This window comes from Alligator mississippiensis, chromosome 9 (genome assembly GCF_030867095.1).
Source record: "Alligator mississippiensis isolate rAllMis1 chromosome 9, rAllMis1, whole genome shotgun sequence".
NCBI lineage: Eukaryota > Metazoa > Chordata > Crocodylia > Alligatoridae > Alligator > Alligator mississippiensis.
The window spans coordinates 46,493,157-46,507,700 of NC_081832.1; the positions used below are offsets into that span (position 1 = coordinate 46,493,157).

General features: G+C 48.5%; 1 protein-coding gene across 1 annotated transcript in view; it reads left to right on the forward strand.

Annotated features, from left to right (window-relative positions):
- The first annotated feature begins 249 nt into the window (after positions 1-249).
- Positions 250-14,544, forward strand: part of ETF1 (eukaryotic translation termination factor 1) — a 39,479-nt gene continuing 25,184 nt past the window's right edge. The window contains exons 1-2 of the mRNA XM_059733445.1: positions 250-420; positions 556-664. Of these exons, the coding sequence (XP_059589428.1) occupies positions 579-664 (86 nt within the window). The 5' untranslated portion in view covers positions 250-420; positions 556-578. The remainder of the gene's footprint in view (positions 421-555; positions 665-14,544) is intronic.

A 14,544-nucleotide genomic window follows, 5' to 3' on the forward strand; every position in this document is an offset into this window, starting at 1 on the left:
GCCTGACGCGGCATTGCTGAGATCTCGCGGGATCCGGGCCGCTCCCGCGAGCGCCGCTCTGCCCCCTCCCGCCGCGCGGAACTGCAGAGGCCGAAATGCCCCGCGCGGGGGGAGGGCCCTGGCTCGAGCAGGCCGGCCAATAGTAGCGTGGAGTGCGCGGGCCGAGGAGAGCAGCCAATAGGAGGCCGGGCAAGGGAGAGCGGCGATTGGCGGCGCCGGCTCATCCCGCCCCCCCTCCTCCCTGATGCCCCTCGGAAGTGATGTCACAGGCCCCATGTGAGCAGATTGCAACACATGCAGCGCCGAGAGGGGGAGAGAAGCCGGTTTCCGACGTCAGAGCCGCCGCCGCGCGCCCCTTGTTGCCCCGCCGCCGCGCAGGGAGGAGCCGCCGCCGCCGCCGCCGGGGGGCCCAGGCCTGAGGTGAGCGCCGCGCCGGGGGCCGCGCCGGGTGGGCGGGTGGACGGACGGGCGGGCGGGGGTGGGGGACATGAGCGGGGGCCGCGACTAACCGCTGTGCTCTGTGCCCGGGGGCCCGCGCCGCCGCTGCCGCCGCAGGGAGGAGGAGGCGGAGGGAGAAGATGGCGGACGATCCCAGCGCTGCCGACAGGAACGTGGAGATCTGGAAGATCAAGAAGCTCATCAAGAGCCTGGAGGCGGCGCGCGGGTGAGCGCGGGCGGCGGCGGGAGCGGGCGGGGGGCGGTCACTGCCCGCGGCCGCCTCCTCGGCCGGGCGGCAGCCTGTTCCGGGGGCGGTAGCGGGGCGGGGCGGCCGCAGGCTCTCCCGCCGGCGGGGAGTGCCGCCGCAGGGCGAGGCCCCGGTGGGGAAGCGCCCATCCCCTGCCCTCACCATGCCGGGGCCGCAGGGGTTGACTTATCTGGGTGCACGGCCTGGGCAGGGAGCAGGGGCCAAGTTGCAGCATCTCTATAATGGTGCCAGGGGCTGTAGGTGCTGGGCTGGCGGCAGGCACAGCTCTCCCTGCTGCTGTTGGGGTCCTAGCACCTCTGCCTGGCTGGGAGCGCTCAGCCACCAGGTACCATGGCAGGGGGGACCCTGTCAGGCGCCTCTGTCCTCAGTTAAAGCAGGGCTGGTTTTGCACTGTGGGCCTGCCACTTGTCGTGATCCATTGCGGAGTTTGCTGCGCTGTCTCCCGGGGCGCCGTTTGCTCCAGTATCTGAAGTCTTTGCTGGGACATGTCCTAGCAAAGAAGTCTGCAGAGACTTCTGGATGAAGTTGGAGGCTCCAGATCCCAAAGGCTCCCTGAATTACCCAGAGGATCAGAAATATGATGGTGTGCCATGCTGTGGGCCTTCAGATGCAGGGGCCATTTTTATACCTATGCTTCCATATGTTATGATAAGTTAACTAGCTGTTAGTGCACGTTGGTAGTAATTGGATACTTTTCTTGGTGAAAAGCGAGCTATCCTAGCACTAGTAGTCTGTAACCTGAGATGTAGGCACATCACTAAGCAAGTCTGGCGGTTGCTGTGTGGCATGTATTTTGGGCAGCCACAGTTTCATAGATTTCATAGACATTAGGGCTGGAAGGGACCTCGGAAGATCATCGAGTCCAGCCCCCTGCCCAAAGGGCAGAAAGTCAGCCGGGTTCATAGGATCCCAGCAAGATGAGCATTCAGTTTGCTCTTGAAGGTGTTCAATGTGGGCGCTTGAACCACCTCCGGTGGCAGGCTGTTCCAGACCTTGGGGGCTCGGACAGTAAAGAAATTCTTCCTTATGTCCAGCCTGAAACGGTCTTGTAGTAGTTTATGAACATTCGACCTAGTCGTCATCCCTTGGGGCGCTCTGGTGAACAAACGTTCCCCCAGATACTGGTGGTCACCCCTGATAAACTTGTAGGTGGCCATCAGATCACCCCTGAGCCTGTGCTTTTCCAGGCTAAAGAGCCCCAGGGCTCCAAGATGAAGTTCCTGAAGGTGGGCATGTTCTCAGCTTACCTGAAATTCAGGGGAGCACTAGGTTTGCGTACAAAGTAACCACTGCATGGCTGCACCCAAGCAAAGTTCAGCACACTGGGCACAGGTGTCAGTTTGGAAACTGTCTGATACTTTTCCTTCACTTGCAGTGGCTCCAGTATTGCCAGCTGGGAGGGAAGGGCTGAAGGTTTGGCATTCTTCACCAGATTTTGCTGTTCTTTTGTCTAAGCAAAATGTTGAAACAAGCAGATATCTTCAGTGATTCAGATTTCAGCTGAAAATAAAAGCTTTGTTGAGGGCTGGGATACGTAATGCAAGCAAGCCAGGTCGGGAGGAAAAACAAAGTGTCCCCTTTAGGTACATGGTGATAAAGAATTACTAACCAAAGTAATGCTTGGAGCAGATCTTTTCCCTTTTCAAAAAGGTGTATTGCTGTCTTTGTGGTACCCTCGTGAGCCTGTGTTGTATTCTGGAGGCTTAGATTAGTTTAAGAAGGAGGAACTATTTTCAGCTGTCTGGCCATGGAGACACCCCAGGTATTCTGTGTTTGTGACTGGAGATGGCTCCTGCTCATCTAGGAGAAGTAGGGGTTAAGAAGAATGCTGCCTTTCTTCCTGGCTGCAGAACACCATCCAGAGCATGCCACGTGTCCAGCACCCTGCTTGGGGATGTGCAGTTACTGGCCCAGTTGTCATGGGCCAGCTGGCCTTCTGAGAGCGTTGGATTGCAGTTGGTGCAGAGGCTCCTCCAGACCCTTCTGAAGGAGAGCTGGGTCTTATCCAGGATGCGAGGAATGGGCTGCAGAAAGTATAGAAGGCTCTATCTGAATTTCAAGCCATTCTGAAGTCAGCTATGTAGAGTTTCGTGTGCTTGTTACTTTAACTGGTTTGTATCTTCTAAGTATTCCTGTCCCCCAAAACTGTGACCAACTCCCTGTGCTGGAGACAGGAACTCCAGTTCCACAAAATAGGCAGTGAAACCTCTTAAAAACTTGGTCCTATTAAATTTTAAATTGTCAGCTTGTTGCCTTTTCTTGAGGACTCTTACCAGCCAATGTATTTGATTGCTGGCTAGATTAGGCTTCCAGGGAATCAGACTCCAAAACTTACGTGGTATGAGGGGAAGGAGCGTTTGGAACTTGTGCATAGGTAGTGAAGATGGCTTATGGTTTTAGCATACAATAAGGAAACTTAAATGTCTGCTACTTGTCTAGGTGTACTTGAGCCAGCTTTCAGCCCTTAGCTCTGGTACTGCTAGCAGTGTCAGATGTTTGAGCATTTACTTAACTGTTCAGGTGTGATTTGTAGTCCACTGAGTTGTGTACTGCTGTGGCTATGCTGTTGGCAGAGCTTGAGCTTACTAGTTTGGAGTTGGCTTGTACTCATCTACATGAGCTACAGTGTAGATGTGTTACTAGAGGAAACAAGGTGTCAGATTTGTGTGAGATCTGTTTGTGAAAGCAAATGCTATACTCCAGACAGCAAGGGGTTCTTTTTGCCTTTGTGAAACATGGCTGGGCTATGTGAGGGGAATGTCTTAACCCTTGTCTTGTGAGAGCTCTGTTTAAAAATGTATTGGCGTAAGCAGCTGTAGGTGAGAGTTGCAGTTCTTCTGGTGGTAATTCTGCATTTGAAATAAATGGCTGCTGCAGGGTCAATGATGAGAGAGCTGGGCCACCACTAGCCTGATTAAAAAATCCATTGGAACAGAGTGAATGCAGTTAAGGAGAAATAGGGGACAGTAGTGTGTGCACATGGCACATAGCAAAATTCCAGTGAAGAATTGGTAGGTGTCAGCGGGGTTTACTTAGACCTGCTCATGTGTGTCACGTGATCTACCATGTTTTCATATGGATTATGCTTTTTGCAGCCAGCTGCAAGTTCAGCAGGTTCTGCCTAGATGGGGTTCAAGGTGTCTGCATGAAGCTCTTCAGGTAGACAAGAGCAAGTCCTACTTTAATATATGGGATTGCAAGGAGCCCTATCTCAGCTCTTCCAGCCTGGAACAGGCCCTTTTATGGGTAGTTAGTTTCAGCAGCTCTTTCCACTGGGAAGCCCAAGAAATCTCAACCAGAGGAATATGCTTTTCCTGTACTTGGGAGAGTCATTTCCCTTTCCTCTGAAGTTAGACCATCTGCTCTAGGGATTTTTGGGTGGGTGGGAGAGCAGAACCCTGGAGAAACAGGGTAGGCAGGGACTACACTGTATCCCCACCCTTTATTACTCATTTGCTTTTCACAATGACCCAGAAACAGTTTCACATGCTGGGCGTTTCTGAGTTTGGTCTAGGCAAGGGGCGTGTTTGGCACAAGAAATCTGGGGTCGAGTATGTTAAGCTGACCAGATAAGATAGGTAGCTCTGCCCTCCTTTTGACCATTTCTGTCAAATCTCAGTGAAACGTACCAGATGTAATCAAAAAGGTTAGCCAGTGTGTGCTAGAGCAAGAAATGCTTCTAGCCTGTCTCAGTCAGATGAGGTAAGGAGCAGGTATCCAACCAGAAAACTAAGGGAACACAACAGGGCTCCACATGTTTCAGATGTGGACTAGCTAGGGACAATACAGCTGAGGGATCCTAATATAGGTTTGGGATTTCATGTCAGGGACCATGGTAGTGGTTGCTGCTGAGATGTGTACGCAGGGCCGTCCCGGGGGGGGGGATGCAAATCGGGGCTGCCATGCCGGACCCCGCAGTCAGTGCTGCACAGGCTGTGCTGAGCACTGCCAGACACTTGCCGCCACCCCCCCCCCCCCCTTTCCGGATCCCACAAACCCCTGGGGATGGCCCTGCCTGTACGGGAGCTCCAGCTTTTTAAATCTATGTCTGGTTAGCAAGAACTTCCAAAGTCAAATGTTTTTCTCCCTGCTGGAAACTTCTCTCCCCCCAGCTGCAGCAATTGTGCTCTTTGTCCCCCTTCTAAACTAGTAGTGGCTACACTTTTTTTCTTCTTTCCCCCTCCTTTCCCCCTTCCCCTTCTCCCCCGTCTTAAGTTGCCAGCCCTCTGGTCATATGGGAAGCTAATAAGTCTGTATCCAACTAACCAGAACATAGCTGGGTACTTGTGAGGCAAATATCTTCTGGATAGTGTGTGAGTGAGCAGATGAGGCTTGAGTACCAGGATGTCCACCTAACGTCTGCGCTGAGATTCTTAGCACAAGGTTGTGCCTGGGCCCTTCACAGGGACTCAACTTTTCGAATAAGTCTGTAGCAGGTTTTGTGCTTGAACTGTTTGTAGGAAGGGACTCTCTCCTGAACCCCACATGGCTGTTAGGGTCTTGAACATTTTCCCTGTCTAGCCAGAATGGTTTGGTTGCCGCAGGGGACAGGGAAGAAAAAGAAATGGTTGCTTCCTTAAGGTTTATTTGGTGATCCCCTTCAGCCCCACCTTGCATAATTCGCATGCTTGCCTGTGTTGCTGCTCCTTACAGCTTTCCTACTAGCAGTGTGAAACTAGCCTGATCCTTGAGTTCCCTCTGTGGTCAGGTCAGTGAGTTGGTAGCAGAAAAACCAACCAGAATCACTGTAACTTCAGCTGTTGTCACCGCTACCCAAATCTGCTAGGCAACAGCCATTGAGCAATCTCCTTGCAGACTTGGGCATAAGCCACTGTTGAACTTGCACCTGGATCATGTTTGCAAGCTTTTTAGAAGGGGAAAAAAAGCTTAATTTCTGCAGGCTGCTCTGATCATGCACCTAATGTGACAATGTCTCCATGTGGGTGGAATGAACTTTTAGACCTGAGTAAGGGAGTGCTGATGGAGGGGAGCTGCAGCATAACAGCTAAGCCCTTAAGGAGCTCTGCTGTGTCCTGAACACCTGTCATGCCCTACATCCAAGGGAAGAGGTTTTGTTTGGGGGCAGTCAGTATTTCTGGCTCTTCTATCATGTTGAGCTGGTGGGCAGTGCAGGGGATATGAAACTGTATTGTGGAGTGTTGCAGTTGTTTGCAGAGAATAAAAACCAATAAACTAATTCTGACCTTTCTCATACACAGGCTACCTGTTCTGAAATGCTGGTCTTAAGACAGCCAAACCAAGCAGGAAAAACACTGAGTAGAGGAAGCTTACTGATCAAGGTTCCCAGAGCTGCCCACAGGCAAAGTGGGAGATGGGTTCTGTCAAGCAGGTCTCTTCCATTTCTAATGCAGGAAAGCAAAAAGATCCAAGTGCAAAGATGTGTGCTGGAGCAGCTGCAGAATTGCCTGGTTAATAGCTGAGGACCAGTCTCAAAACTGGTTATACTTGAGTGCCAGCTAGGTGACCTATATCTTGTTGAGGGTGGGACCTAGCATGTGTGGCAGAAAGTTGCCATAGCTGAATTTTTCCTTTGGACCATGAGGCCAGTTCCTGATCCACTTGGAATGGACCTGTTTCAGGAATAGCCTTAAGCTGCTGCAGCCCTGCACAATGCTAATTGAAATCTAGCCTGACTGAAGGCATGTTGGCAAGACTGGTCTGACTTATGGCAGAACAAAGCATGTAGAGCTGATCCATGTTTACCCCATGTCACTCTTATGAACTGGTAGCTTGGCAAGACTTTGACAGACGAGTTTCAAGAAAGCTGCTGGCTTGGGAAACCAGGGTGGACCAGGTACATGGCATGACCTTGATGTGTTGGGACTTTTTTCACTTCTTTGTTTTCTTAACTAGCGGATAGTTAGTTAGCATTTCAAAGGCTGTTGCAAGGCTGCCTTTATTTCGCACATGGGAGTGATGTATCCATTTGAGAGGTCCCACAACAACTGTTGCCTTGTTGCTGCCATGTCTGATGGGGCTTTGGCTAAAGGAAGGTGTTTACTACAGGTGCACCAGAGTGGTAGCACTCTGCATTGGAGAGGGTCTGATATCTATTTGGATATCTGAATTCTGATGTCTCTTATATATACAAGCTCTATATAAATATTTATTTCAGGAAGCATCAATTCATTTTGGCTATGTATGGGTCAGTCTACCAACATCAGGTGTAATAAAGCAGTCTCAGTGCTAATGTTTTAACTACATTGGTAGTATAATTTGTGCATTACCCTAATGCGGTGCTTGTACAGGAATGGGGAGTAATTGTGGTCTGGACCAGTATTGTAGCTTGAGAAAAGACTTTAAATGGAGATCAAACCTGGGATGGAGCAATTCGGGGTACACTTCCTTATTTATGTGCTGGTTTCTGTTTATGTCCTATATAACATGTCACTTCAGAGCTTTCTTTTTTTGCCACAGGAGAAGGTATTTCCCCTGCACTCTTAACTGAAACCTAAGGCTCCAGTCTGGCCCTGCCCTTTCTCTGCATCCTGAGAAGCAGGGTCTGCATTTGTGTAGCTCTTCTTTTTTCATTCTGTCATCAGTTTCTGCAGACCCCATGGGCTCCTATACACATGCGTGGTGCCTGCTCTGGCATGCTGGAAATCCAGCGTGTTGGAGCAGACTCGATTCATTGAGCCTGCTGAAGCATGGAAACTGACATGCTCTGGAAGCCTTCCATACCATGTGTATCAGTGTCACTGCGTGTCTCTGTGCTGAAAATATGGCATTGGGGCGCTTTGAAATAAAACACATTCGGTGAGCTTTAGTTCAGAGTGCCCCGCTGCCATTTTTTTTAATGCAGTGCTGCTGATGCATGTGATACACAGGCACTTTTAATTAGCATGGCTCACTAATTAAAAGCGCCCGGTGCTATGTCCCAGCATGTGTAAATATGTCCCATGTGTTCGTCTGTATGGCCTCTGTCTCTGAGAGAGCTCAAAGGTGAGAGATGTAAGGATTTTGGTGCTGCATCTGCATCCATATAGCTCCAGTGCCTGTGTTGCAGGCCTTTTAGAGAAAAGAATAAGAAATTTGTGAAAAGACAGCAATGAAACTTTAGCAAATGGGCTTCACCCTGCAATAGTGGGACAAGCTCACAGATCTGTGCTGAAACTACTTGCTGAAGAGAACCTGGACCTGAAGCGGGAGGCAGGACTAGGTTAGCAGGGTGTATATTTTCTGCAAATGGCTTGAGAGAGGTGTGAATAGGTGGACCCAGAGGTGGTAGGCTGCTCTCACCAAATAGGTGTGGGCTACAAAGATGTCTGGGGATGGTACCCAGATCATAATCTAGTCTTCTGTAGGGGAGTTTTGTTGGATTAGAAAATAGCACTACTCATTGTGCAGGTTTAGTCATTTGGCAGTTATTTTGTCATCCAGACGAAGTTTGTGCCTACTGGAGGGGAGAATCCTAACAAAGCTAAACTAGAGGGCTTTGGGAGACATTCTTCAGGGGAAAGAGGAATGCAAGATGGCATACTTCAGGGAACAGAAGAACCTGAAAGTAACTTAGAAGGGAATGCCAGTCTCCTGTGGAAAAGTGGATGCAGGTGTAACAGGGGGAGATTGCATTTCAAAAATGCAGTGATGCTTCTACAAGCAACACATAACTGCGCGTCCTTGGAGCCTTTTAGACCTTGCCTGTGCCTTGTTATTGGTTCTTCCTTTAACCAGCAGTATAAGAATGCAGCAGGGCCCCAGGGCAGCTGCTGCACACAGGGGTGGTGGTGACTTCTACAGCAAAAGCTATTTTATTTGTCCCCCCTCCAGCCCCAGCAGCACTTTTGGCAGGTCCCCCCACCCCCACCCCGGTCACCCACCTTAGTTAGGCTACTGCTTTCAACTGTGGCTCTTTCTGCCTTCTCTTTTGGAGGGCTGCATTATATGGAAGTCCCTTTGCAGTGAGAGGTGGATGAGTTGAGGTGTAATGTTACTTTGTCCCTGGAAGGTTCTGAGAGCACAGGAAAGAGGGTTCTCCAGCCTGCTTTTAGCCCTTCTAGGCCCTTAAAGTTTGAGGGTTTTATATTAATAACTCATTCCCTTTTTCCCTCAAATGATGATGAACCTAGAACTGAATGGACATGGTGCTTTGAGAGCTCTGCCTGGGTTTTACTGGGGCATTCCTATCTTAAATAACTGCATGTTCATGCTGAGAAGAGGGTTGGGACAAGAGGGCCTGAATGTTGTTGTACAAGAATCCAGAAGAGATGCTGTATGAGATTTACTTTAGTTGCAGAATAGTCTTTTTGTCTTGGGTGGGGGGAATTCTCAGTTTCTTCTGAAGGCTTCCAGAAGGTAGAGAAGGTGCTTAGCTTAGTCGAATATGTATAACTTGTTGACAAGAGAAGTGCATTAGAAGTTCTTGCTAATATGCCTGGAGTCTCCACTTGCCAGTCACAAAACAGCACCTTCTGGGGGATGCTAATGACCCATCATCAGGAACTGTAGGTCAGTGGTGACATGGACTCCAGCTCTGTGTCATTCCTTTCTCATCAGTCAGTGATGTGCGTTCTCTGAGGTGACTCATTCTGCCTGTGCAGGTCTCATTTTGCTCTCTGAACTCTGGGTGTCTGATTAGTGACTGTCTCCACTGTAAAACGTTACTCTGCTGTAGCTCAGCTACAGATGCTTGTTTCCTATAGGAAATGTAGATAAGAAATTTTTAGTTCATATGCTTGGTGTCACTTTACTTTGTTCCAAATAACTGGTCCTGTTAACTGATCCTTTTTATCTTTCAAGTCAGGTGAAAGGTATAGAGAGAAGGTTCCCCAACTTTATGCTTGCTCCTGTGTTTGTTGTTTGTAATGGGAATGTTAAATGTAGCTTCTTCAGTTAAAATATGTAAAAATTGATGGAAGTGCTTAGGTTACGGCTCAAAGTGCGTTGCAAAGCCTGATGGTCGGACTTGACCAGCTTGTGTTTCGATCACATCTTGTGGGGGCTGGTGCAGTAAAACTAACTCTGACTCCCTCTTGGTCATGAGTAGCTACAAAAAGGTCAAAAGGCAGTAGCCAGGCTTAAAGTTGCTTGAGAGGCATGGAAATAATTTGGGACATTTGTAAATAGATCGTGACCCTTGGCATGTTTGATCACTGCATTTTTACCTACCCCATCTGTGTCTATGTCTAGACTATTTCACATACTACAGGCCAAACTCTACAATGAGAGGGAGGCTAGTCACCTCAGAGCCATCTTGGTCTAGGGCAGTCATATTTCTCCAAATGAGATCTTGCTCTCCACCTGCAATAGGTTTGTTCGTCCTGATCTGTGGAGCATGGGTTGACAACCCTGTGCTAATGCCCCTTGTAGTAGGCAGCCTGCCCTTACATGTTTGCCCTTATTGAGGGAGGCCTATTCCAAAAATCGAACGTCTGCCTTAGTTGACCAGTGCACCAACTAGCAAGTCTAAGATACCAGTTTCTTTAGGCAGTAGTGTTCAAGGGTGTGGTGTATCCAGCATCACATATGGGTGCCTTTGACTCCCAGCTTGAATGACCAGGTTCTCTGTAGACCTGGGTCAGCCTTCACAAGTCTGCACCTGGGCTCAGCCTTGTGCCTCTAAATCTTTAGGGAGATATTCTAATTGTTCTGCCCTGTGCCCTCATTTACTCAGTGCCTGCCCATATTACATTCCTCCAGACTCTTTCTCTTGCTTTGACAGAGCTCCACAGCACAGATAATAAAGCTGTGCTCCAGAGCACCTGGCTGCTTGTCTTCAAGAGCCAGGAGCTGCTAGATTGCTGCAGGGATGTCTGGGGTGCCTCCGATTGCCAGGCTCTGATGCCTGCTTGGTCTGGGAAAACTGCTATGTTTTCAGGAAGGAGTTTGCACAGAAGTATCTGGGACTCTTGGCAGTCTTGACCTGTGATATCCCTTCATGCCAGTATGTAAATTGCTGCCTGACAGCTCCATTTGTCCACAGAGGTGTTCATACATAGCTTATGAATGGGGCCCTGACTTCACTGAGGGATAGCAGCTTGGTGAGAGTGGGAGTGAGCAGCTTTAAAAAGAGATGTGCTTGCTAGCCTTCCTCGCAATTGTTTTTCAATCACTTCATTTTTCCATGTACCCTTGAGGCATGAATATCTTAAATCTGGACCTGTTGCTCCAGTCATGCACTGTACCAACTGGGCCATGAGCCTAAAGGAGGGAAGAGTTTGGACTTGGAGAGTATAGTAAATGAAAGTGGTGCAGAATAACTGCAAAGCTAGATCTATCAGAGTATCAGAATGGGGACTGAGGTATGTGTTCACTTCTGTTACTGGTAACTGGATGTCTAGCCCTGCTGCATCTGAATTATCCAGAGCACCAGGACAGCAGGGTTGTACATAAAAACATGTTCGTGAAGTGATACTTGGCAATGTATTGCCTTTCACCCAAAGATTTCAAAGTTGTAGTAACTACCGGGACCTTCACTCCTGTATAAGATGTAGAAGGAGCACCTCGCCCACCCCTCGTGTGCAACCTCTTGGGTGGAGCTGTCTGCTAGCCAGCTTCCAGTGCTCTGCGGCAGTACTGGATGGGAAGCTGGGGGCTCCCTTTCTGCTGGAGCTGGTGGGGATTGTTCACCTTGGGATCCAGCCAGGACCCGAGTACAAGAGTGACAAGAACAGCATTAGTTGTACTATAGGACCCTTATTGGTTTGGGAAGGGATGAGACCAACCTTGAATTTAGAGAAGAGCAGGGAAAGGAACTCAATTGCTCCTCTAGGACTGCTGCTGGCTTTACCACTCCCTCCATAAGGGAATATTCTGTTGTTTGGGAGCTATGGAAAGGATCCTGCCAGCATCTGCCTCTCCTGCATGCACTGTTGCAGCTGTAAGAGACCAGCAGAATCACCTGGCCTCATTCTCTCTGAGAGAGGTATGTGACCTGGTTCTTCTTTCGCTTCCTCCCCTACCCCAGAGGAATGATGTCTGCCAAGCTCAGGAGTCAGACATTGGCAGCAGGCCAGGAACTGCTTGGGGGAAAGCACTACCTTGCCTGACCCATGACAAGATATTCGCTTGCATGGCCTCTGCTCCTGCACTTGAACAGCTATCTGTCATATCTGGAGGCATCCCTTCTTTGCTGCAGGGAGCGAAGTACAAGCAGGGAGGGAGCCTTATCACTTCTACTCCCTCCTAGTCTAGGATTGTGTCTCGGTCCTTGGCTCCTCTTTAAAGTCCAAAGGCCTGGGGACTGTTTTCCCTTGCAACCATCTCTCCATAGAAGTGGGCTCAATGAGGGTGTGCAATCTCTTCTTCAGGACAGTCCTAGGTAGAAAATGTCAAACTGGCATTTTTATTTGCTGTATAATCTGGGAGAAGTCAAGAGTCAGCAGGATTTGGCCTGCAAGGCCATGGGGGAAAACTGAGGCATTCTTGCTGACCCACTCTGTCTTGGGAGGTACAAAATGCCTGCTGCTTATTGCATGTAAAGTATGCCAAACTGCCTGAGTTTAAGCAAAATCTAAAGTTGCAATTTACCAATCTGATGGCAGGGAATCTGGTTTCTTGGAATAAATTTCATGGTATTTTTCATGTTCCTGATTATGTGGAAGAATCCACATACTGTAAATCATTTCATCACTGGCCTGAGACTAGTAGCTTTCCCACTAAGCAGCATTGCAACCCCTTCCCTGTGTCAGTCCTTACTGGAGCTGGAGCATTCCAAGAGAGAATGGCCTGAGACCTCCTTTTGTCAGCAGGTTAGTAGGAAGGAGAAAGTAAAGAGATCTTTGGGCTCAAGTGTGGCAGGACAGGTTGGAAGACCAGCAGTACTCCCTCAAGCCAGTGAATTTCCAGCTAGCACCTGCTTTCTCTGACCTATCCTGTTATGAGTGCAGCTTCCCTTGTTTTTGCAAATACCATGCTCCTAAATTCATGGATGCACCTCAAGGCCAGTACTGCCTCTGGAAATTCATTCAAAAGTGTGGCCCGCTGGACAAATGTGCAAAGCATCCAAGTGAAATACTGTCTATAAAGCTTTCTGCACACTGACGAGGCACGTAGCACCAGTGAAATGTATCCTGCGTGTCTATTTTGCAGTTTTAGCAGCTGGGACCTGGAGGGAACTCTGCTTCAGTTCTTGAATCTTTAGAGGGAGACAAAGTACAGTTGCAGCAGAAGGGTGACTATCCTGTCCCAAAACACTGTTTCCGGTGATTCCGTTAGTCTTCTCGCTGAATGTAGTTAAAATCAGTAGGTGCATCCTATAGCTTTTGCTGTAATTCTTGGCAGTCTCTAGCACCTAAATAAGGACATAGTGTTCCCCTCAAAGTCTTAGGTAGCTTGAAAGGCTTGGTTGGAGTGATGATCTCTTATGTTACTGCCCTTTAAACTTAAGCCAGCTCTGGACTTAACACATTTAGCGAACTACAGACATTTCTTATGTCTGTTAGGTACTTGTGGTGTTATTGTGAAAACTCACTGTGGAGTAGTTACTGCTCAGTTGTTAGCTCTGTGTATCCTGACAGAGCTTCTTCCTCTGGCACTTCAGCTTAGTCCGGTGTTAAAAAGCTAAGTTTTTTCTACTAACACAAGTCAGTGATTCAGAGAGGCAGGCGTGAGCAAGCCTAACTTTCAAACCCCCCTGCTTGCCATTGTCTACTTAGTGCTCTGAAAACTTGAGAGTAAAGCTGGCAATACTAAAAAAGCAATAAATATGGGAGCCTGGGATAGAAGGTAGCCATTTTAGAGACAATGCTGTAAGGGGCACTCAGTGCTCATAAGGCAGTCTCCACTTAGGTTTTCAGGTGGAACTTGGAGGGTGGGGTGAGAGCAGAATTTGAGGTGTTTATGACATCTTGAAACAATGCAGCCTAGTCACTTTTGAGTAGATGGTTTAAATGCCAATTGTCATGAGCTGACCTCTTTACAAGGAGGCTCTACAGCTGCTTCTAAATGCAATTTACTGCTTGTCCTGTGACACTAGGATACTTCCTGCAAATGAAAATGGAAAGCTTGGACTGCCTATACATGTGCTTGGGCAGATGTTTTAATTAGGGTGGTTCCTGGACAGCTGCTCTAATTAAAACGGCTTACTGTTGCATGTATTAAGGCCCTGTGCATTTCAAAATGGCTATAGGGCGCTTTTATCTTAACCTCATTGAATGAACTTTAAATAAGTGCCCCTGCGGCCATTTTAAAGACGTGTAGGGGCTTAATACATGTGATGGTGAGGCAATGCTGGAACGTTCTCATTAGAACATGAATGAGCATATCTTTAGTCAGCTTTGGGTTCTGGTGCTGTCACTGCTTGCCATGTGGCACCTAGGACATACAAAATGCCTATCTGCATGCTCTCGTCCTTGAGAATTTGCCTGTTGTTTCATATCAGCCCCTTTACAATGCACTGTTTTGCAGCCTCAAGTTCTATGGAAACCACCATAGCTTACATTGTGGTACTTGAAGATATGTTAGGGAGAGCAAAACTTTAGAAGGCAGGCAAAAATAATAACAGGGAAACTTTTGAGCACCTTGGAGCCTGAGTTGGGGAGGGTGTCTACACAAACCACTGCTGCTCACTCTTGCTTTGCAGAACACATCTAACAAATGATTGAATCGCATAATACTAGGAGTGGTAACTGCTACCTTAGTAGCACCAACAACTAAGTCTTACTGCAACTAAAATCCTCTGGTTGTATGCCCTATGCAACTGAATAAAAGCTCTAATTACAGCAAGACTCCAGGGCTATAGTCAGACTACAGAGTAGACTGTCCAGGTCCCTAAGAACTTTTTTAAAACCTCAAAAGAACTTGCTGTACGTGGGGAAGCCAGAAAGCATGTTAGAGCGGTTCCCAATCTGTGGTACGGGTACCACCAGTGGTAACAC